Source organism: Anomaloglossus baeobatrachus, assembly GCF_048569485.1.
Source record: "Anomaloglossus baeobatrachus isolate aAnoBae1 chromosome 5 unlocalized genomic scaffold, aAnoBae1.hap1 SUPER_5_unloc_7, whole genome shotgun sequence".
NCBI lineage: Eukaryota > Metazoa > Chordata > Amphibia > Anura > Aromobatidae > Anomaloglossus > Anomaloglossus baeobatrachus.
The window spans coordinates 541,292-564,840 of NW_027441811.1; the positions used below are offsets into that span (position 1 = coordinate 541,292).

General features: G+C 50.1%; 1 protein-coding gene across 1 annotated transcript in view; it reads left to right on the plus strand.

The window, feature by feature from the left end:
• The window catches only part of LOC142259316 (uncharacterized), a 40,085-nt gene that overhangs the window by 10,608 nt on the left and 5,928 nt on the right, over window positions 1–23,549 (plus strand). Inside the window, exons 3-5 of the mRNA XM_075331787.1 lie at window positions 1,007–1,285; window positions 1,370–2,736; window positions 4,679–4,692. Coding sequence (XP_075187902.1) covers window positions 1,007–1,285; window positions 1,370–2,736; window positions 4,679–4,692 — 1,660 coding nt within the window. The remainder of the gene's footprint in view (window positions 1–1,006; window positions 1,286–1,369; window positions 2,737–4,678; window positions 4,693–23,549) is intronic.

Here is a 23,549-nt window from a genome sequence, read left to right on the forward strand (position 1 = left end):
CAGACAGCAAAACCCTGCTACCTGCTTTGGTTACAAAGCCTAAGGATAGGCAATCAATGTTACACTCCCGGACAAACCCATTAAATATTTGGCATCTGTCTTCTTCGAAAAAAACCCTTTTTGAAATTGTCTATGTTGTGGATCAATGTCACAACGAGATGGTTGCAGACATCGCCAACTGTCATGGCGGTATCAGGATCTGTGGAAATTACAGATTCTGGCACTCTGCTAACTTCTCTGATGTCTGTGAGCAATGCAATGAGACGCAGGTGTTGAACCACATACTTAGTAAAACTAGCAAGAGTTATTCTTTGCTGGGCTCCTTGTTAATGTCTTTGATCACATGCTGTAGGGGAGCCAGTATCTTTCGCTCCCCTTCTGTATATGCTGGCTGGACTATTCCATTAACGCCAGCTATAGTTTACCTATACAAGTGTAGTGAGGTGTTGTGATACAAACTAGTGGTTGTTGTGCATTATTGCTGTGAGCAGTTGTGGTGTTAACCCTTGTTATTTCTGCCTTCCTGCTCTTCCTTTTCTCCTTAGTCTCTCACTGTTTATTTCTGTGAGTTTGCGGTGTGTCTGAAATTTGGTTTTACCGTCTGTCTTAGTTACATAGTTACATAGTTACTAAGGTTGAAAAAAGACCTAGGTCCATCTAGTTCAACCTTCTTAATTTGCATTTCCATCCTACTCCTACCCCTTCCTTCCACGTTCAGGGGTAATCCAGAGGTTAGGGATAGCTAAGGTCTCCTAGCATGAGGGAAAGTATAGGAGCCCCCTGTCCCTCATTATCTCATTATCCTACAGTCACCTTGCAACAATCAATCAGATTATTTACTGTAGCACATTCCAGAGAACGAAGATGTAACTCTTAGATCTTGAAATTGGAAAACAAATTCAGAATAATTTTTTTCCTAATTTAATTTCTGATGTTATGGTTAAAAAACTAAATCTACTTTCGAAATTATATGATTAAAAAATAATAACATTGTGTTTATTTATAGCCGATGACTGTATCAGGAGTTCAGATGGACATCTAATATCTTCAAAATTTAAAACAGATGATCAAACTATCACACATAATACATATGAAGAGCAGGCTGCTGTCCCAGATGTACCTCCAGTCCTTCATTGGAAAGCTTTATCATCTGATCTTTTCAAACAAGTCCAAAATTCCGAATTATCACAGAATTGTAAGCAAAATAAAAGTTACAGAAGGGATGTGGAACATGAAACGGCTCCTACAAGGGAGAAACCATTTTCATGTTCAGAGTGTAAGAAATGTTTTATTCGGAAATCAGACCTTGTTAAACATCAGAAAATTCACACAGGGGAGAAGCCATTTTCATGTTCAGAATGTGGGAAAGGTTTTATTTGGAAATCAGACCTTGTTAAACATCAGAAAATTCACACAGGGGAGAAGCCATTTTCATGTTCAGAGTGTGGGAAATGTTTTATTCGGAAATCACAGCTTGTTGGACATCAGAAAAAACACACAGGGGAGAAGCCATTTTCATGTTCAGAGTGTGGGAAATGTTTTATTTGGAAATCACACCTTGTTAGACATCAGAAAAATCACACAGGGGAGAAGCCATTTTCATGTTCAGAGTGTGGGAAATGTTTTATTCGGAAATCAGATTTTGTTTGGCATCAAAGATCTCACACAGGGGAGAAGCCATTTTCATGTTCAGAGTGTGGGAAATGTTTTATTCAGAAATCAGACCTTGTTAGACATCAGAAAAAACACACAGGGGAGAAGCCATTTTCATGTTCAGAGTGTGGGAAATGTTTTATTCAGAAATCACACCTTGTTGGACATCAGAAAAATCACACAGGGGAGAAGCCATTTTCATGTTCAGAATGTGGGAAATATTTTATTTGGAAATCAGATCTTATTTTGCATCAAAGATCTCACACAGGGGAGAAGCCATTTTCATGTTCAGAGTGTGGGAAATGTTTTATTCAGAAATCAGACCTTGTTAGACATCAGAAAAAACACACAGGGGAGAAGCCATTTTCATGTTCAGAGTGTGGGAAATGTTTTATTCAGAAATCACAACTTGTTGAACATCAGAAAAAACACACAGGGGAGAAGCCATTTTCATGTTCAGAGTGTGGGAAATGTTTTATTCAGAAATCAGACCTTGTTAGACATCAGAAAAAACACACAGGGGAGAAGCCATTTTCATGTTCAGAGTGTGGGAAATGTTTTATTCAAAAATCAAACCTTGTTAGACATCAGAAAAATCACACAGGGGAGAAGCCATTTTCATGTTCAGAGTGTGGGAAATGTTTTATTCAGAAATCACAACTTGTTGAACATCAGAAAAAACACACAGGGGAGAAGCCATTTTCATGTTCAGAGTGTGGGAAATGTTTTATTCAAAAATCAAACCTTGTTAGACATCAGAAAAATCACACAGGGGAGAAGCCATTTTCATGTTCAGAGTGTGGGAAATGTTTTATTCAGAAATCACAACTTGTTGAACATCAGAAAAAACACACAGGGGAGAAGCCATTTTCATGTTCAGAGTGTGGGAAATGTTTTATTCAGAAATCACAACTTGTTGAACATCAGAAAAAACACACAGGGGAGAAGCCATTTTCATGTTCAGAGTGTGGGAAATGTTTTATTCAAAAATCAAACCTTGTTAGACATCAGAAAAATCACACAGGGGAGAAGCCATTTTCATGTTCAGAGTGTGGGAAATGTTTTATTCAGAAATCACACCTTGTTAGACATCAGAAAAATCACACACAAATCAAATCAATCACAAACTCATCATATTTTTCGGACCATAAGACATACCTAGGTTTTGAAGGAGAAAAATAGGGAAAACAAATTGAAGCAAAAATGTTGTCATGACGCACTGTTATGGGGGATCTGCTGCTGACACTTACAGGGGTAATATCCCCCAGTTTCTAGTGCAATGTGTTTGATGACTTTCCCCTTAAATAGTGCTTATAACAAATCTGTGGCTGCTTTTATTATTTACTAAAACAGTGAAGAGCCGCAGATTAGTGAATTTTTTAAATATAATGCAGTGCCAAACTTTTTGAAGTGTCCCTAATGTCCCCCAAAAGGAACTTCCAGGTTGTGAGATCCCACAACCCTCAGCGATCACTCTCACAGTGAAAGAGTGAGCTCTACGACTCCAGCTCTGCAGCATCCTTCTTAACCAGTTCAGTAAAGCCTTAAAAAAATATGTGACCGTGCTGGATTATTTGAGAGAGCAGTGTCTCGTGCTTAGAGCTTGGTAGTACGTGGCCTTAAAGAGGCGTCGCTACCGGACCCGGTAGTTTAAGAATGTTGAAAAATACCAGTGGTTTAACGATGCCATAGAACTGTTAGGTATTGGTATTTTCGTTTATTGTTTTTCACAGTTTGTTATTTTCCATATAGAAAAGGTTAGTGAATAAGTGCATAGTCAATCAGGGTTTAAATGAATGCAGAAGTTACCTAATTTGCAACCAGATTCTTTACAGTGTGTACACCCGGTACATGGACTTTGTTTATATATATATATATATATATATATATATATATATATATATTAGTAAAAATGGACCATTTTCACAGGACTGGCGTGACCAACCCGAACTTGTGTATTGTACATAGTTGCACCTCCTGTGCCAACCAGAGTCATCTAACACAACACCTGGGACCTTAACCTGGTCCTGGACCCGTCGATAGGTATCCAGAGGTCAGGTTGTTTGGGTGGCGGGTTATTGGGATCCGGGACATTGGGACTGGACTGTCGCAGGAAGGGGCTGCAACAGAGCAGGTTGAGACCCCGCTACTACTGAAACTGGTAGCGTTCCACCGTTGGGAGATGAACTCTTAATAAAGTTTAGTAATGTTTAAGTAACCAGCCTCCCTAATGTGGGATGTATTTGTAAGTAAATGTTTTACCCTTTTTTCTTCCAATTGAAAAAAAAAATAAACCTCTGATGTCCTGTAGCTCGGGGACGAGCTACGCTTAACCAAGAGGGAATGTGACGCCCTGGCCTATCAGGACATCACCGGGTACTGTGCAATCTGCCCTTCTGTGCAGTATTCACCTCCTTGGTTACCGATCCCTAACCTTTGGTGTTGCCAAGAACAAGCTAATCAAAATCTTAGGAACACTCTGCACCACACCCACCAGACACACCAGTGGACGGCCTGAGTGGAATAGGGTCGCCCACTTGGGGGGTTGGTTGAGGGGGGATCAGCAGTGTCAGGAGCAGTTCAGTTGTGGAGTGACTTTCGAGAGGAGAGGTTAGGAGCACGGCTCCTTGAGACTACTAGGTGACAGACGTTGGTCTGGGCCTGGTAGGAGCTGGAACCCCGCTCGCAGGGGATCGTGACAAGGGGCACGGACTGTCAAGGAGGACAGCCGGCGGCCTTGTGCCATCTCCGGGCAGGGGCCAGGGCACGGTGGGGTACGTGGACCCTAGGTCAGGGAGTAGCTTCAGGCGTCCTGACAATTTACCCGACGAGGATGGAGCCTTCAAGATCCGTTCTCCACCCACTCCAAAATCGGGGTACTAGCACAACGAGGGGGATTGGACTTTCCACTACACGGTCAAGAAAATCCCAAGCCTGAACCTTGAGAGCAAGCTCAACCAGTTAGCCATACTGGTGAGCGGGACCCGATTAGTTCTACACTAAAGGGACCAACTAGAAGACAAAGGTGCCAAGGCAAAGGTTACAGACTAACAGGCAACACCAACAAGCATGGGATCCAGGCGTGCTCCCTCCCAGCGGCAGCGGTGTCCAGAACTTTGGTTTACTACAGTTGTCGGTGTCAGCGTTATTAGACTGAGTGAGTACGCAAGTGACCCTTATCCCCCAACGGCACCCTCCTGTTGCCTTCACCGAGTCCCGGGGCATTCCCCCTACCCACGGAGGGGTTAAACACCTGGCTGCCCACTCCATCGCCACCGGATACTCCCATCAGCAGTGGTGGTATTCCCCCTTACCACACACCGTGGGTGGCATCATGAACTTTCCACATCATCCCCTGTAAATACACCCCCTTTTACTCGAGTGGCCGCACGACACCCGGGTCCGGAGAACCCTTGAGCCACCGCGGATCTGAATCCGAGCAGCCTGGCTGCTGACACAGGGGCGGTACATATGTAAATATATATTCTTCATGCCTGTCTTTCTCTGTTGTTTAGATGTGATGATTTTGCCTCAGATCCTCTGGAGTTGAGGCAGAGCTGTAGGCATTTCACACAAAAATAGTAAGGGGATGTCACAGAGGTGTCACAGCCGGCGGACAATCCAGTGGCAAAAGTGTTGGAAAATCCCAGAGATTTGCAGAACGTGTTGTTAACTGACAGTTCTCTGTTAATGCAGCAGCGGACTCTATGACTCTGGGAAACTGTCAGTGTGCACACTATGAGAACTTAGAAGGCTGCAGTCACAGAGTAACACATGGAGTGACTGCAGACTCATTACAAACTTGGACAACCCTTTTAATGCTCCTAACAACATAAATAAAACATAGTGACCTTTAACTTGTCACATGGCACAAGACTTTATTAAAGAGATAGTCAACTACTTTAACATTGAAGGCCTTTCCTTTGGATAGGTCACCAATGACTGATTGGTCGGGGTCTGGCACCTGGCTCCCCAGCCATTTGCCTGTTCTAGGTGCCGTGTCGGTGATGGCAGATGGCCGGAAGTGCTCAGTTCTGGATCTGCTCCGTCTTCTGATAGTGGCAGCAGTCTACTATTAAAATCAATGAGGTGGATGTGCAGTACCCGGCCGCGGACACTATCAGAGCACGGAGCAGATTCAGAAATAAGCATTTCCGGCCACCTGCACCAAGAACAGCTGATCAGTGGGGGTCCCATTTCACTCACATAAAGCCTGCTTTACACGTTGCAATTTCGCATACGATATCGTATGCGATTTGCAACGCCCCCATCGTATGTGCGGCACGTTCAATTTGTTGAACGTGCCGCACAAACGATTAACCCCCGTCACACATACTTACCTTCCATACGACCTCGATGTGGGCGGCGAACGTCCACTTCCTGGAGTGGGAGGGACGTTCGGCGTCACAGCGACGTCACACGGCAGCCGGCCAATAGAAGCGGAAGGGCGGAGATGAGCGGGATGTAAACATACCGCCCACCTCCTTCCTTCCGCATTGCCAGCCGGGAGCTGCAGGACGCAAGTAAGCTGCAGTTCATCGTTCCCGGGGTGTCACGCTGCGATGTGTACTACCCCGGGTACGATGAACAACTTGACGTTCAATTCGACAGGAATGAATGACGTGCATGTGATGAACGGTTTTTCGTTCAATCTCAATTGCACATCCCTGTCACACGCTACAACATACTTTACGATGCCGGATGTGCGTCACCTACGACGTGACCCCACTGACACATCGTAAGATATCTTGTAGCGTGTAAAGCGGGCTTTAGAAGCAATGCGCAAGTGGGACCGAGGCCTAATGATGAGACATAGTCAGTATCACAAATACACATTTACATTCAGGTACGTTATAGATGATGGTCTCTGAGTTGTTTCTTTCTATTCTTTATCTTATCCTGGCGCCATGATTACTTTTCACATTCACATCTCGTTTCTGCAGATTTCCATCTTCTCCGATCTTCTGCAGCACATCCCGACACGATGCCCCTAAATATAGCAGAATGATAATACTTTTACTTAAAAATATCTGCCCTATGCTGTGCCCCAGAATAAATAATGGCCCCTCACTGTGTTCTCTGCACAAAAAATGACCCACACACTCTCCCTCTTATGGTACATGCCCTCCACACTGCCCACTTCTTTCCATACTGAGCACACTCTTCACACTGTCCTTTACACCATGTCCCCTTATACTGCCCAGTCTTTATACCGTGCCCTGTGTATTCTGTGTCCTCCAAACTTTCCAGTTTGCTCCACATCCTCTCTCTCCCCATGCATCACCCCTCATCCTCTCTCTCCCCATACATCACCCGTCACCCTCTCTCTCTCTCCCCATACATCACCCCTCACACTCTCTCTCCTCATATATCACCCCTCATTTTCTCTCTCCCCATGCATCACCCCTCATCTTTCTCCCCATGCATCACCCCTCATCTTCTCTCTCCCCATGCATCACCCATCATTCTCTTTCTCCCCATGTATCACCCCTCATCCTGCCTCTCCCCATGCATCACCCCTCATACTCTCTCACTTTATACTGTGTCCCAAGATTCTTCCCCCCTCCCCATCCTCTCTTCCCACCATATTCTGTCCACAGATAGTTCCCCCCCAACCCTCTTTCTTGTCTTCACAGCTCCACTGGAACACTTATCAGCGTTCTCTTTCACCTCCGCGCTGCGGCCCTGACTTCCGGGTCAGCAATGTGATAAGGTGACCTGATCACATAACAGCCGTCGCTCTGACCCGTAAGTCAGCACTAGCGATCACCGCTTCAATTGTCCTCGCATCTGACAGATACAAGGACAATTGAGTACTGGGAGCCGCGCGCTGCACTTTCTACGAGTGTGGTTGTCAGTGTGACAGCTGCGCTTAGAGAATGGCCGTCTCCCACTACGGGGCCGCAAACGCAGCCCCCGGGCAGACTTTCACACAGCCGCATCAGGCAGCCCGACAGTACCCCACTGACTGTTGCGCCCCCGGGGCAGATACCCCACCATTCCCCCCCCCTAGATACGCCTCTGCTTATGTTCAGTCCTAGTCATTTCTTGGACTACTTCATACCACATTATGGCCTGGTCAAACTTATTATGGTCCTCTAGCCATCCTTTACAGTTAGTCAGGAAATCCTGCCATGTTTGTGTGACGCCCCAGGAGCGCTGATCCTGTTCGGGGACGCCACAGTGCTGGATAACAGGTGGGTTAACTTCAATGGGAAATTCATGACGCCACTCTCGGTATTGCGGTCAGGACGACCGCCACTGCAGTTTAAGGGACACCTGGGGCTGATGGTAGGTGCAGTCAGATGTGGTGGCCTCCCGAGAGTGAGGCTGGCCCCAGGGCCCGGTGTAGGTGTATAGTGCAGCAAGTCGCAGAGTAATCCACACACACAGCAATAATGTCTTTCAGGGTTTTACTCACTATTTGTTGTTAGAAGAGTGAGGTATCTGGGGCGATGCTGTGATGAACCAGGAGGGGAACCGCGTATCCCTTTGGCTGACATCGGGGTGGCTGCTAGCTCGCCTTCCTAGCCCTCTTTGTTTGAGGTGGCCGCGACCTGAAGTCGTGTGGGGCTCACCCAGGGAAGCTGCTTCTGCCAGTTCTCCCCTTTTTGGCCCTTTGTCTGTAGCCTGGACCAAGTGTTTCTGGCTGCTGCCTTCTTCCACTTATGGGCCCTCTCGTTGCTACGTGGCTCCGGACTCTGTGTTGGTTTGGTGAAGGGCATGGAGTGCCCCCCACCTGCAGGTTTAGCAGGCCAACTGAATGGGCCCCTGCTCTGGGGACCTGTAACCCCGTGCGGGCAGGATCTACTGGCAGTCCCCGTACTCGGCCACCTCTCTGCACTCCGGCCTCAGGTAGTTTTCGGGCGGCACTACCAAGTAGCCCTTTCTCCCCCGCCAGCAGCCACGAACGGTGCAGTGTCTGTAAGGGCCCTGCTCACTGCTCTGCCCTCCAGACGCGACTCCTCCACTTCCTTCTCCTTTGGCTGCCTCTGCACAACTCCCTTGTTCCCAGTGACGCCACCCACCACTAGCTGGGAGGCGAGGGCCCCGCCCCCTCCCTGAGTCTGCTCAGGGGTCCCCTCTAGCTGTGTGTGTGTTCCTAGTTACTAGTGTTCCGTGTGTCCACACCCTTATCAGCCATCAGGATTACCTGTATTGTACTGACCCGACTTGGGTGCAGTACTCAGTGGTGCCTGACCAGGTCAGGGGCGCCACATTTGTTCATCCAGTGTTCCATTCATACCTGCATTCACCTTTTCCCAATTTGGTCTACAGCCTTTGATAGCTTCTGCGCCTTTTATGTGTTGTACAACATCAATTGCAGGAGTCCATATCTCCACATCCTCATCCTTACTGGATGAGGATCTACTCTGTGTAGTTCTTATCCTTGCAACAACTCGGAATGACAACAACCACACGACAATGATAACAATTACAGAGAACTATGTCTTTGCATCCATGTTGCTTTCAAGGGTAGGACCTTACCTTGCACCACACCACTCGACACTGCGCAAGGTAAATAGTGGCTACTACGTGATACCCCACGTCTGGGGCCCACGAGTTGCCACTTGAGTGATTGCACTGCCGGTACCACGCTTTTGTGGCACACCAGCAGCCACTCAAGAGTGACTGCACTGCCGGTACCTCACGTCTGTGGCACACCAGCAGCCACTCTACTTTACTGCAGTAACTTAATATCTAGAATTGGGATCCCAGTATCACAGAGTAGGTGATATAATAATATGGGGCCCTTCTCCCCCCTTGGTTTTCCACATGAGCGTCTGTACAGCACGCTACACTGGAAAACCCTTAAATCACTTAACGTTTTTTTCTATGGCACAGAAAGCAGGTAAATATTGTAGGGCAGATAATGACTATAACCAGTGCCCCATCAGGAGGGATGTTAGGTACTGAATTAATCAAAGATGGCAGCAAAAGGGAGCTAATGAGAGGACCAGAACAACCAAAACCCTATGAGCTGCTAATCATACCCTGGGAATGTTATCAGGGTGTCCCAATAGACCTGTATCACAATTTTTAGCCCATAAATTTAAAGTTCAATGTCTTAAAGGGACGGTACACTTTTTGCAAAAATGGCAAAAAAAGGACTCGCACTTACAGCAGAGTAAAGATAGTGATTATAAACAGCGGTCACACAAGAGGTATGTACGATATTCCATGCGTAACACCAAAAGAGCAGCAAAAAGAACTAAAGAGAAAACTATAACAAGCAGTGTATTATCAGGGTGCGTGATATAGTTTCTGCGGATTAATTGCCGTGTTAGTGAGAGGTGATCAGGGTCGTGTAGTACAGGCACAATGAAGTCCACGCAATGCGCTATAAATGCATAATATGTCAGATTCTCTGAGAATGTGAGCAAGAGCAGGACATTGCAAGATGAGAAAGCTTAGTTGCAGGACGTCCAGCGTCTGCTTGCACGGAGATGAGACAGTGTCTTGCTGTAAAAATCTGCAGCGTTCACTGCTTTCAAAGTCACAAATTTGGCCACTGTCAGACATGAGGCTGGGCCAGTCAGTGTCAGTAGCCAGGATGTGAGAGCGTTCCTTACAAAGTCACACAACATACCGGTGTTCTCACCAAACCGACAGTGCTCATCACAAATGGCAGGTCATCCACATACACACATACAAGAAATCACAACCTGTCAGCAAAACTGCCAGTCAGTCAAAAAGTCAGTTACGGACATTGCAATCAGTCTTCAAGTACACTTGTTGCAATGTTTTTACAATCACACAAAGTTATAAGGTTACCACACACAGAGACCACAAAGTCCCTGGCTCGTACCCAGCAGCTCCGTCCCTTCTGAACGGAAGCCTCAAATGGTGTACGACCATTCCCTGCCTATAGTGATGCGTATCTAGATCTTATACTCACCTCAGTCTCCTCCGAGTATGTCTATCAAGCTCAAAGAGCGACAGACCTGGTCTATCAAATCCTTCAAACACGTGCCAGGGTCCGGGTAGGTCTTTGCACATGAATGTTAGAGTTTCAGACCCTCAGTTTCAACTGCTATACTCATCAATCTCGGCGGGTGTCCCTAGGTATAGACAAAAACAAACATGTAACAGTCCCTGGCCGGAGGCGCCTCACATGGGTCAGCTCGCAGAATCGCAGGGGCCCTAACTTCCTCACGGTTGGACCCCTCTATACTGGGCCACTATTCTCAGCCTCCCTCGTAAGAAGCTTAGGACCCACCCCAGGGCTATGGGGTACTTGGTCCCAGGCCCAGTATTACAGGGATATGTCACGAGTCTGGCCAATGCCTGGTTCCGTGACCCTGGGGGTTGATTAAAAAGGGGTTTAAAATGAAGATAAAAGAATGGTTTTTTTTTGTGATGCCACTTGCAGTATGCGGCTAGGTGAGGAAAGTCGCCGCTGCAGTCTCTCATTGCTGGGGCTGGTGGTATTTAGCAGCTTAGATGTAATGGCCCTCTGCAAGTAGGGCTGAGCCCCAGGGGACAATGATGGGAGTGTAGTATGAGGGCAACAGGTGAAACAGGTAAGAGAAGAACTCAGGCCACACAAGAGCTGTGGTTTAACTTGTCTTTTACTCACGGGTTTTGTGAGCTACAGCCCGACTGGTGCTGGTCGGCACCAAACTGGGCCTCAGGATTCCTTTTGTCCCAGTGCCGGTTTTGTGACCTGGTGAGCTGTACTTCCTTGCACCCGTCTGTAGTTGGTGGGTCCCTGTAGCCTGAAGCGTTCTGGGGCTCCCCTCCTGGTCTCTCAGTCTTGGCCTGTATAGCAGGCAGATTTAACCACTCATGAGTTGGGCCTCCGCCTCAGCTCCCTTGGTTCCCTGTTTGCTGCTGTGCTCCGGATACTAACGTTGGTGAGGAACCATGATGATTCCCTCACCGGGCAGATTTATTAGATGAGCTTGAAGCGTCTTTCTGAACTAGGGCTCTGCACCCCACCGGTGCCTGGTCCTGTAAGTACTCCCCGTACTCTCCCAGCGACCGTACTCCTTTTTGCCCAATCAGTCACTCCACATTTGCTGTCTGTCTGCATATGTTTCGCCCGGGGACCAGGGGTACTCAGATCCGGGCCACAGAGTCACTTCTGTGGGTATCACGATGGCGTGACCTGGTCTGTGATCCCAGGCTCCACAGTAAAAGGGGTTTTGTTAAGGGAGATTGTCCGTGACGCCACCCACGGTTGTGGTGATGGTGGAACACCACCGCTGCTCTGGAAGGGGATCCCGGGAGCGATGACAGGGAGCAGCGTAGTTGTTATGTCCCCTCCGTGGGTAGGGGGGTTGGTTGTCCCGGGGCCCGGTGATGGGGTAAGCAGGGAGCAGGGCGCAGTGCTGCAGTGCGGTGCCCGAGGGCACGGGTGTACTCACAAGAAAGTCACACGGAGTCACTGGTGAACTAAGAATTGCCGGTGTCCGCGGCCTCCGGTACGGGGGTGTTAGTGTCCCACACACGGTGCAGCAGCCCTTGTTGTTTCCTTCCCTGCAGCAAAGTGCCTTTTTCTCCTCTCTCTTCCTCTTTCTCCTCAGCCGGGAACGGGGACTCTACTCCCCTGTAGTGATCCGGGTACCCAGGTACCGAGGGGCCACCGCCCGGCTCCGGCTACCTGTTCTGGCCCCTTCCTCACTACGGCCTGCCCCGGCCCTTTTGGAGAACACTTCACTCCCAGCCTGGGAGCTAACTCCAGACCTCTGTCCTGTCTGCCTCCACACACTCTCTGCTCCAGCCCCTCCCCTCTGCTTTTCCCTTACACTGGGGGCTGTGCTTGTCTGGCTGCACCGGTGTGAGATCATATTACCAAGGAGGATTAACTCTTTATGTGACAACCTGGCTGTGCCAGGGCGTCACACACCCCCTTGGTAAAACACGGCCCGTCCTCGGGCCGGCTAGGCACCGACATTTTATTAAACTGGAAAAGAATAAAACATTTTAAACATTTTCACACATGCATTTTCAATAATAGCAATGTAACGAGTCCTTTTGTCACCCACCCAAACAACCTAGCCTTGGTGCTGCCCCTAAAACCCAGGCAGCACCCCTTGACCCCAGTCCAGGAACAGCCCCAAATTGGTCAACGGGACCGGTACTTCGCTGCCGTTGCGGCCGGGCGGACTGCCGGAGCCGTCGTCATCTCCGTCGCGGCCGGGCGGACTGCCGGGGCTGGTGGCATGGTGGTGACAAAGGTGAGGCCTGGGGACCCCAGGTCTGGGTCCTCCCCAACAGGCGCTGCGGGCTCCGCTACCGGTAACAGGGGTAACGGGTCGGTGTATCGCTGCGGCGGCCTCTCCAGGAACCAAATGTTGGCAGAGTCCTGGCGTCCCTGCCTGTACAGTCCTTGTCACATAAGCTGCGGTTCCTTCTTTCTGCTCCCCCTTGGTACTCGGGAGCAGTCCTTCCAGCAGCTTTTAAAGTTTCTCTTTTCGCTTCCGGTCCTCCGGAGCTTCACTTCCGCCCGCGCTCTCAGGGGGCGGAGCCTCTTTTTCGCGCCCACCGCTCGGAGAAGAAGGCGCCAAGTTGTTGTTTTTGGCGCCTAAAATGGCGGCTAAAATGGCGGATTTCAAGATTTTTTTGCAGCGGATCACCGCTGACAGTCCAGAATAAGGCGCACTTCCTCCAGGTAACTGGATGGGTTCGATCCTGTTCGTGACGCCAAATGTTTCGCCCGGGGACCAGGGGTACTCAGATCCGTGCCACAGAGTCACTTCTGTGGGTATCACGATGGCGTGACCCGGTCTGTGATCCCAGGCTCCACAGTAAAAGGGGTTTTGTTAAGGGAGATTGTCCGTGACGCCACCCACGGTTGTGGTGATGGTGGAACACCACCGCTGCTCTGGAAGGGGATCCTGGGAGCGATGACAGGGAGCAGCGTAGTTGTTATGTCCCCTCCGTGGGTAGGGGGGTTGGTTGTCCCGGGGCCCGGTGATGGGGTAAGCAGGGCGCAGTGCTGCAGTGCGGTGCCCGAGGGCACGGGTGTACTCACAAGAAAGTCACACGGAGTCACTGGTGAACTAAGAATTGCCGGTGTCCGCGGCCTCCGGTACGGGGGTGTTAGTGTCCCACACACGGTGCAGCAGCCCTTGTTGTTTCCTTCCCTGCAGCAAAGTGCCTTTTTCTCCTCTCTCTTCCTCTTTCTCCTCATCCGGAAACGGGGACTCTACTCCCCTGTAGTGATCCGGGTACCCAGGTACCGAGGGGCCACCGCCCGGCTCCGGCTACCTGTTCTGGCCCCTTCCTCACTACGGCCTGCCCCGGCCCTTTTGGAGAACACTTCACTCCCAGCCTGGGAGCTAACTCCAGACCTCTGTCCTGTCTGCCTCCACACACTCTCTGCTCCAGCCCCTCCCCTCTGCTTTTCCCTTACACTGGGGGCTGTGCTTGTCTGGCTGCACCGGTGTGAGATCATATTACCAAGGAGGATTAACTCTTTATGTGACAACCTGGCTGTGCCAGGGCGTCACACATGTTATCCTCAGACCTACTGTCAACTGCCTACTGCACACTCTAGCCCCTCCCCTTTCCCTGGTTTCTGACTAGCGGGTTTGGACGAGCCCCAGCTACAGGTGGCTATCCATCAGGTCCGCCTCTAGCTTGTTACCCAGTCTGGGGACAAGGGCATGGTTTTGTATGTTTGGTTGCTGTTGTTTGGTTTTTACCAGCATTGGTCTTCCAGGAATCCGAGGTTAGTGCTGCACCTGTTACTGGATGCAATACCCTGTGGCACCTGACAACTCAGGGGCGCCACACTTATTACAGACACTCACAGACTCATACGCCTACAGACAATAGCACATATAAAGCAACACTCATTGGGTACTAGGCAGCAGGATGCCTGCACGGCACACCCCAAACCACAAGGATGGCACAGGAGGCAGTCAGTAACACAAAGGGTTACTTATCATGGTTTGCCCTACATCTAGTCCTGTTCCCGTGGGGAGGGGGGGGGCGATATTGTGAGGCCACAATTCACCACCAAAAACTGTTATGGCAATCAGCCAAGCCACGTGCAAAATGAATGCTTCGCCAGCGGGAAGAAGTCAGCAATAACAGATGACAGTCATGTGGTTCCCCATCTGAGCAAGTGCCCAGGGGGTCATTTATTGAAAAGCTCTAACATATAAGTCAATGCACCCCAACATTCATTGGTCAATCTCAACACTATTACATAATAATTGGTTACACTCTTGTTTATCATTTATACTCATTGGTTAATTTGGAATATCATGTAAAATAAAGACCACCTGATTCAAATGGAACATGCAGAGCCATGTGTATCAGGGGACACTCTTAGAGATAAGGACTGGTACATTGTAAAATGTACCAGTACCTAATATATCATTTTATATATAAAGGTACATTACACTGACTATGGCCTTCACATCTGTCTAGATGTTATTCTATGTTAGGTGTAGCAAATAATATTAATAATAATAATCATAATCTGATCTTGTAAACCAGATTCAAGCTGGCGTCACACGGTACGATATATCGGGCGATATGTCGGTGGGGTAACGGAGTTTTTGACGCATATCCAGCATCGTTTGATATATCGTAGCGTGTGACAGCTACGAGCGACTGTGAACGAGCAAAAATACTCACCTTATCGTTGCTCGTTGACACGTCACTCATTTTCAAAATGTCGGTCCTCCTTCTGTGCTCCGGTTGTTCATCGTTCCCGAGGCAGCACATGTCGCTCCGTGTGACACCCCGGGAACGACGAACACAGCTTACCTGCGTCCCGCCGGCAATGTGGAAGGAAGGAGGTGGGCGGGATGTTACGTCCCGCTCATCTCTGCCCCTCCACTTCTATTGGCCGGCTGCTGTGTGACGTCGCTGTGACGCCGAACGTCCCTCCCCCTTCAGGAAGAGGATGTTCGCCGCCCACAGCGACGTCGTCTGGGAGGTAAGTGCGTGTGACAGGGGGTTAACGATTTTGTGCACCACGGGCAACTAATTGCCCATGACGCACAAACGACAGGGGCGGGTACGATCGCTCGTGCGATCAAACGATAGATCGTACCGTGTGACGCCGGCTTCATTCTTTAACAATGCCCACCACATCATAATCCATGGATGACATAAGAGTCTCCAATTCATTCATTTTGTTTGCAAGACTTCTTGCATTTGCCAGTAGACATTTAATACTATTAACACATTCCTTATCCCTAGCCTCCCTACTTTCCTTGCATGTCCCAGACCCCCCAATCCTTCATTGACCCCTACTGTCTCACTGTCTCTATCTGCTCTATCTATCCCCTTATTTGCTCCACTACCCTCTCTCCCCCAGATCCTAGTTTAAAAGCTCCTCCATCCGTCTGACCATTTTCTCCCCCAGCACTTCTGCACCCTCCCCATTGAGGTGCAGCCCGTCCCTACTGTAGAACCTGTAGCTGACTGAGAAGTCGGGCCAGTTCTCCGTGAACCCAAACCCTTCCTTCCTGCACCAATTTCTAAGCCATGTATCTATCTCCCTAAGCTCTCGTTGTCTTTCTAGTGATGCTCGTGGCACCGTTAGTATTTCTGAAAACACCACCTTCCAGGTCCTGTACTTCAGCTTCTCTCCTGGTTACCTGTAATCATTAAGGACCTTCCACCTGTCTCTAACTTTGTCATTAGTACCAATATGCACTATGACCGCTGAGTTTTCCCCAGCCCCACCCAGCAATCTGTCTACCCGATCCGCAATATGACGAACCCGAGCACCCGGCAGACAATTCACTCTTCGGCATTCACGGTCTCAGTGACAGATGACCCTGTCTGTCCGCCTAATTATAGAGTCCCCTACCACCAACATCTGTCTAGCCTTTGCTGCTCTCCTATTTCCCTCCTTCCTACAGCAGCCATTTTCCTGGTTGCTAGGAGCAATGGCCTGCTGTAGTGAGCCTAGTCATGTCCCTTCATTCCTAATATCAGCCACACTGGCATATTTACTAAGTTGTGCCAGATCAGGACTGGGCTCCCTGACACTTTTCCCCCTACCTCCTCTTCTGTTACCCAGCTACCTACCTCTGGGTCCTGACCTTCCCCTCCTCCACCCTCCTCCATAGCACTGGCCCCAGCCAGAGCCGCTCAGTGAGCTCTATACTCCTCTCCAGGTTTGCAATGCCCCTGAGTGTTGTGAGCTGCATATTTAGATCAGTTACCTGGGCTTCCAAATATGTAACACGCTGACATCGAGTGCAGACATATTCACCCTCCAACGGCTGCTCAAGGCAGGCATACATCTGACAAGACACACACCTGGTAGCATTGTCCATGGAGCCGCTATTAATGGGGATGAACAGGACAGATAAAAGCAAAAAACAATGGGAAACTTGTAAGGAAAACTCCAAACTCTGCTCTTGTGTCACACTATAATATTGTGCTTATACTATTCACTTACCGGCCCCCTCAGCCTTTACTGCCCCTCACAAGCTCAGGGACCCTCGCTTACTGTGGCCGGGGTAAATAGTTCTGGAACAATCTAGAAACAGCTGTGGCTACTGCCCCCTCAGACCTCACTGCTCATCCCTGGATTTCCAGGATATCTGCTCCATGTCTGTCCACTAGTGATGGGTAGTTCCTGAACAGCCGGCTCTTCATAGTGAATCATATGAGTCGGCTCCTGGCAGGGGCCAATTGAAATTTAAACGGCTCTTTGCCAGTTCCGTTCCACAGTCAGTCCCCTCTTGCCCCGCCCCTCCCCTCTTGCCCCGCCTCTCCCCTCTTGCCCCGCCCCCGGCCCCTCCCTCCCGGCAGTAGTCACTGTGATCTTATCCAGGAGACTGAGAATGCTCCTCCTGCTGCCGCACATAGCACTGACTCACAGCTCCGCCCCCTCCAATCTGTAACAAGCAGCAGTCAGGCACTTTATTAAAGGAGCACTGACATCTGGATTTCGCCTGATTCTAGTTATTTACCGCCAGCTTGTAAATCCTCGCTGAGCGAGGGAGAAACAGCGGATGGAAATGTGCGTCCCTTGTTCTCTCCCATTCACTTGAATGGAAGAGAACAAATGATCCAGCGCTGCATTTTCTCTTATGCCCCTGCCTCAGGGGGCGGGGCCGGAGATGCGACAGGCAGTTCTGTGCGCACGCATGACATGCACACAGAACTCCGTGATTGGCCTCCGGGGACCGATCGCACAGCTCCGTGCTGTCACCGCCCGGCCCACAACGGGTGCTGCATGGTCCATGCGGTCAGTCAGCGAGCGCTGGCCGACAACATGGTCGCATCCTGTGTGTCTTTTGCTGAATAGGGCTCCGGCACAGGACAACTTCCATGGAAACCCATGTAAACAGTTCCATAGGTTTTTATGGAATACCAGCAGCATTGAAGCAGAATTTTTAAAATAAGTATATGGAGAATATACCTATTTTAAAAAGTTCTCTTCAATTAATGGCACTTGCCCAACCCCTTTACTGCCATTATATTAGTGTTGGCAGAAGACATTGGTCCTTGATGGGACACCAAAAAAACAGTCTTTTCCAAAACAGATAATAACAGAGGAAATAAACTGAATCCGTCCATCCAAGCTATGGCACTTATTTTATCTATACAATGGGCCCTAGAGACACTTTTCGGCGCCTTCACACTTTGTGGATTTGCAGCGGAGTTTCTGCAGATCATCAGCGTGGAAATTCCATGGCATTTACAGAAGCCGACAGCGGCAATGGCTTTATCCAAAACACACTCTCACTTCATGGAAAAATTCAGAATGTGCCATGAGGTGTGAAACTGGCTTCAGCAGCGTCACTATGTGCAGAGTATCCGATATGCCACATTCATTGCAGTCAATGGACGGGGGAATTCCGCAGCAGATTCCTTCTCTAAATCCGCCTGGTGCAGAGGCCACATCTGACACTGCAGATTTGCTGCAGACTGTTTACAGCAGACACAGCCCACAGCGAACTCGCCAAGTGTGAATGGGGCTCTACAATGTGGCGCTGAGGATTAGGATCTTGTTGCTATTTTGCATGTTCATTTTGTGTTTGTTAAAGTTTTTACAGCAAATAATATAAAATCCAGTTATTCTGGAAACTATTCTGTTTTATGTCATAAATTGGCACATGTAGATTTTTACTAAAAGGTACAATCATGGGTTACAACATACCAGAATTTGGCTTCAAATTTAAAGCCAAAGGTAATAGGAAATGAAGAGACGTTTTCGGAGCCAAAAGCCCCGGCTCACCAAAAAAACGCATATTACCCATCACTAGCCTCTACCAGACACTGAGGAGCTGACCATGTGACCCCTGACTCCTCCCCTCCATGTGACATCATCACAGGTCCTGGAAGCACAGAGCAGCCATATATCTAGTGTGCGGCTCTGCAGGTGGAGGTAGGTGCAGGGTATTATATATCTAGTGTGCGGCTCTGCAGGTGGAGGTAGGTGCAGGGTATTATATATCTAGTGTGCGGCTCTGCAGGTGGAGGTAGGTGCAGGGTATTATATATCTAGTGTGCGGCTCTGCAGGTGGAGGTAGGTGCAGGGTATTATATATCTAGTGTGCGGCTCTGCAGGTGGAGGTAGGTGCAGGGTATTATATATCTAGTGTGCGGCTCTGCAGGTGGAGGTAGGTGCAGGGTATTTTATATCTAGTGTGCGGCTCTGCAGGTGGAGGTAGGTGCAGGGTATTTTATATCTAGTGTGCGGCTCTGCAGGTGGAGGTAGGTGCAGGGTATTATATATCTAGTGTGCGGCTCTGCAGGTGGAGGTAGGTGCAGGGTATTATATATCTAGTGTGCGGCTCTGCAGGTGGAGGTAGGTTCAGGGTATTATATATCTAGTGTGCGGCTCTGCAGGTGGAGGTAGGTGCAGGGTATTATATATCTAGTGTGCGGCTCTGCAGGAGGAGGTAGGTGCAGGGTATTATATATCTAGTGTGCGGCTCTGCAGGAGGAGGTAGGTGCAGGGTATTATATATCTAGTGTGCGGCTCTGCAGGTGGAGGTAGGTGCAGGGTATTATATATCTAGTGTGCGGCTCTGCAGGTGGAGGTAGGTGCAGGGTATTATATATCTAGTGTGCGGCTCTGCAGGTGGAGGTAGGTGCAGGGTATTATATATCTAGTGTGCGGCTCTGCAGGTGGAGGTAGGTGCAGGGTATTATATATCTAGTGTGCGGCTCTGCAGGAGGAGGTAGGTGCAGGGTATTATATATCTAGTGTGCGGCTCTGCAGGTGGAGGTAGGTGCAGGGTATTATATATCTAGTGTGCGGCTCTGCAGGTGGAGGTAGGTGCAGGGTATTATATATCTAGTGTGCGGCTCTGCAGGAGGAGGTAGGTGCAGGTTATTATATATCTAGTGTGCGGCTCTGCAGGTGGAGGTAGGTGCAGGTTATTATATATCTAGTGTGCGGCTCTGCAGGTGGAGGTAGGTGCAGGGTATTATATATCTAGTGTGCGGCTCTGCAGGTGGAGGTAGGTGCAGGGTATTATATATCTAGTGTGCGGCTCTGCAGGTGGAGGTAGGTGCAGGGTATTATATATCTAGTGTGCGGCTCTGCAGGTGGAGGTAGGTGCAGGGTATTATATATCTAGTGTGCGGCTCTGCAGGTGGAGGTAGGTGCAGGGTATTATATATCTAGTGTGCGGCTCTGCAGGTGGAGGTAGGTGCAGGGTATTATATATCTAGTGTGCGGCTCTGCAGGTGGAGGTAGGTGCAGGGTATTATATATCTAGTGTGCGGCTCTGCAGGTGGAGGTAGGTGCAGGGTGTTATATATCTAGTGTGCGGCTCTGCAGGTGGAGGTAGGTGCAGGGTGTTATATATCTAGTGTGCGGCTCTGCAGGTGGAGGTAGGTGCAGGGTGTTATATATCTAGTGTGCGGCTCTGCAGGTGGAGGTAGGTGCAGGGTGTTATATATCTAGTGTGCGGCTCTGCAGGTGGAGGTAGGTGCAGGGTGTTATATATCTAGTGTGCGGCTCTGCAGGTGGAGGTAGGTGCAGGGTATTATATATCTAGTGTGCGGCTCTGCAGGTGGAGGTAGGTGCAGGGTATTATATATCTAGCGTGCGGCTCTGCAGGTGGAGGTAGGTGCAGGGTATTATATATCTAGCGTGCGGCTCTGCAGGAGGAGGTAGGTGCAGGGTATTATATATCTAGCGTGCGGCTCTGCAGGAGGAGGTAGGTGCAGGGTATTATATATCTAGCGTGCGGCTCTGCAGGTGGAGGTAGGTGCAGGGTATTATATATCTAGCGTGCGGCTCTGCAGGTGGAGGTAGGTGCAGGGTATTATATATCTAGCGTGCGGCTCTGCAGGTGGAGGTAGGTGCAGGGTATTATATATCTAGCGTGCGGCTCTGCAGGAGGAGGTAGGTGCAGGGTATTATATATCTAGCGTGCGGCTCTGCAGGAGGAGGTAGGTGCAGGTTATTATATATCTAGCGTGCGGCTCTGCAGGTGGAGGTAGGTGCAGGGTATTATATATCTAGCGTGCGGCTCTGCAGGTGGAGGTAGGTGCAGGTTATTATATATCTAGCGTGCGGCTCTGCAGGTGGAGGTAGGTGCAGGGTATTATATATCTAGCGTGCGGCTCTGCAGGTGGAGGTAGGTGCAGGGTATTATATATCTAGCGTGCGGCTCTGCAGGTGGAGGTAGGTGCAGGGTATTATATATCTAGCGTGCGGCTCTGCAGGTGGAGGTAGGTGCAGGGTATTATATATCTAGCGTGCGGCTCTGCAGGTGGAGGTAGGTGCAGGTTATTATATATCTAGCGTGCGGCTCTGCAGGTGGAGGTAGGTGCAGGGTATTATATATCTAGCGTGCGGCTCTGCAGGTGGAGGTAGGTGCAGGGTATTATATATCTAGCGTGCGGCTCTGCAGGTGGAGGTAGGTGCAGGGTATTATATATCTAGCGTGCGGCTCTGCAGGTGGAGGTAGGTGCAGGGTATTACCGTATTTTTCGCTTTATAAGACGCACTTTTCCTCCCCAAATTTTGGGAGGAAAATGGGGGGTGCGTCTTATAAAGCGGTAGCGGGGGGGGGGGGGTCCTGTCTGAGGCGATCGGGCGGGTGCCTGTGGCTGCATGCAAGCGCCCGGGTACCTGTACTTGCATGCAGCGGCAGCCGGGTACCCGTGGCTGTGTACGGGCGGCAGCGGGTGCTGTGTGGGGTCGGCAGCCAGGTACCTGTGCTTGCATGCGGTGGCAGACGGGTACCCATGGCTGTGTGCGGGCGGCAGCCGGGTGCTGTGTGCGAGCGGCAGTCGGGTGCCCGTGCAGGTACTCGGCTGCCGCCCTCACACAGTCACCCATCTGCCGCCCGCACACAGCCATGGGTACCCGGCTGCCACCGCACGCAAGCACAGGTACCCGGCGGCTTGTACGCGGGGTGGGCGGGCAGCCTGCTGGCTGCCACTCTGTGCATGCGGGGCGGGCGGCTGTGCAGCTTACCAGTTGTCCGCGGTCCCACTTTCAAATGATGGCGCCGGTGGAGCTCTTGGATGAGAGCTCCATCTGCGCACGCGCTGCTCCGGGAGTCAGCGCTGTGCGCAGATGGAGCCCTTGGATGAGAGCTCCATCTGCGCATGCGTCGCTCCGGGCGCCATTACTTGAATCGGGACCGCGGACACACTCCACCACTGAGCCGTCGCCGCCGCTCCCACTACTGAGCCGCCGCTGCCACCACTGAACCGGGACCGCGGACACACGCCACCACTGAGCAGTCCCTGCCGCTGCCACCACTGAGCAGTTGCCGCCGCTCCCACCACTGAGCCGCCGCCGCCGCTGCCACCACTGAACCGGGACCGCGGACACACGCCACCACTGAGCAGTCCCTGCCGCTGCCACCACTGAGCAGTCCCTGCCGCTGCCACCACTGAGCAGTTGCCGCCGCCGCTGCCACCACTGAACCGGGACCGCGGACACGCACTGCACCGGCCTGCTGCACGGCTCACACGCCACGGCTGCTGCCGCCACCACGGACCCCACGGATCCTGCCACCGCGGACGCCACCGCGCCTGCAACCACGGCACCTGCAACCACGGACCCCGCTGCCACTGACCTGCCGCGCCTGCCAGCACAACCTGTGCCTCCTGTGACCCCGCTTCACCACCACTGCTGCCCCCCTCCGGTAAGAGAACACCGGAGTATAAGACGGACCCCATTTTTCTTTTTTTTACCTTTTTTATGTCTAAGTTTGGGGTGCGTCTTATATTCCGGTGCGTCTTATAAAGCGAAAAATACGGTATATATCTAGTGTGCGGCTCTGCAGGTGGAGGTAGGTGCAGGGTATTATATATCTAGTGTGCGGCTCTGCAGGTGGAGGTAGGTGCAGGGTATTATATATCTAGTGTGCGGCTCTGCAGGTGGAGGTAGGTGCAGGGTATTATATATCTAGTGTGCGGCTCTGCAGGTGGAGGTAGGTGCAGGGTATTATATATCTAGTGTGCGGCTCTGCAGGTGGAGGTAGGTGCAGGGTATTATATATCTAGTGTGCGGCTCTGCAGGTGGAGGTAGGTGCAGGGTATTATATATCTAGTGTGCGGCTCTGCAGGTGGAGGTAGGTGCAGGGTGTTATATATCTAGTGTGCGGCTCTGCAGGTGGAGGTAGGTGCAGGGTGTTATATATCTAGTGTGCGGCTCTGCAGGTGGAGGTAGGTGCAGGGTGTTATATATCTAGTGTGCGGCTCTGCAGGTGGAGGTAGGTGCAGGGTATTATACAGTTAGGTCCAGAACTATTTGGACAGTGACACAATTTTGGCGAGTTGGGCTCTGCATGCCACCACATTGGATTTGAAATGAAATCTCTACAACAGAATTCAAGTGCAGATTGTAACGTTTAATTTGAAGGTTTGAACAAAAATATCTGATAGAAATTGTAGGAATTGTACACATTTCTTTACAAACACTCCACATTTTAGGAGGTCAAAAGTAATTGGACAAATGAACCAAACCCAAACAAAATATTTTTATTTTC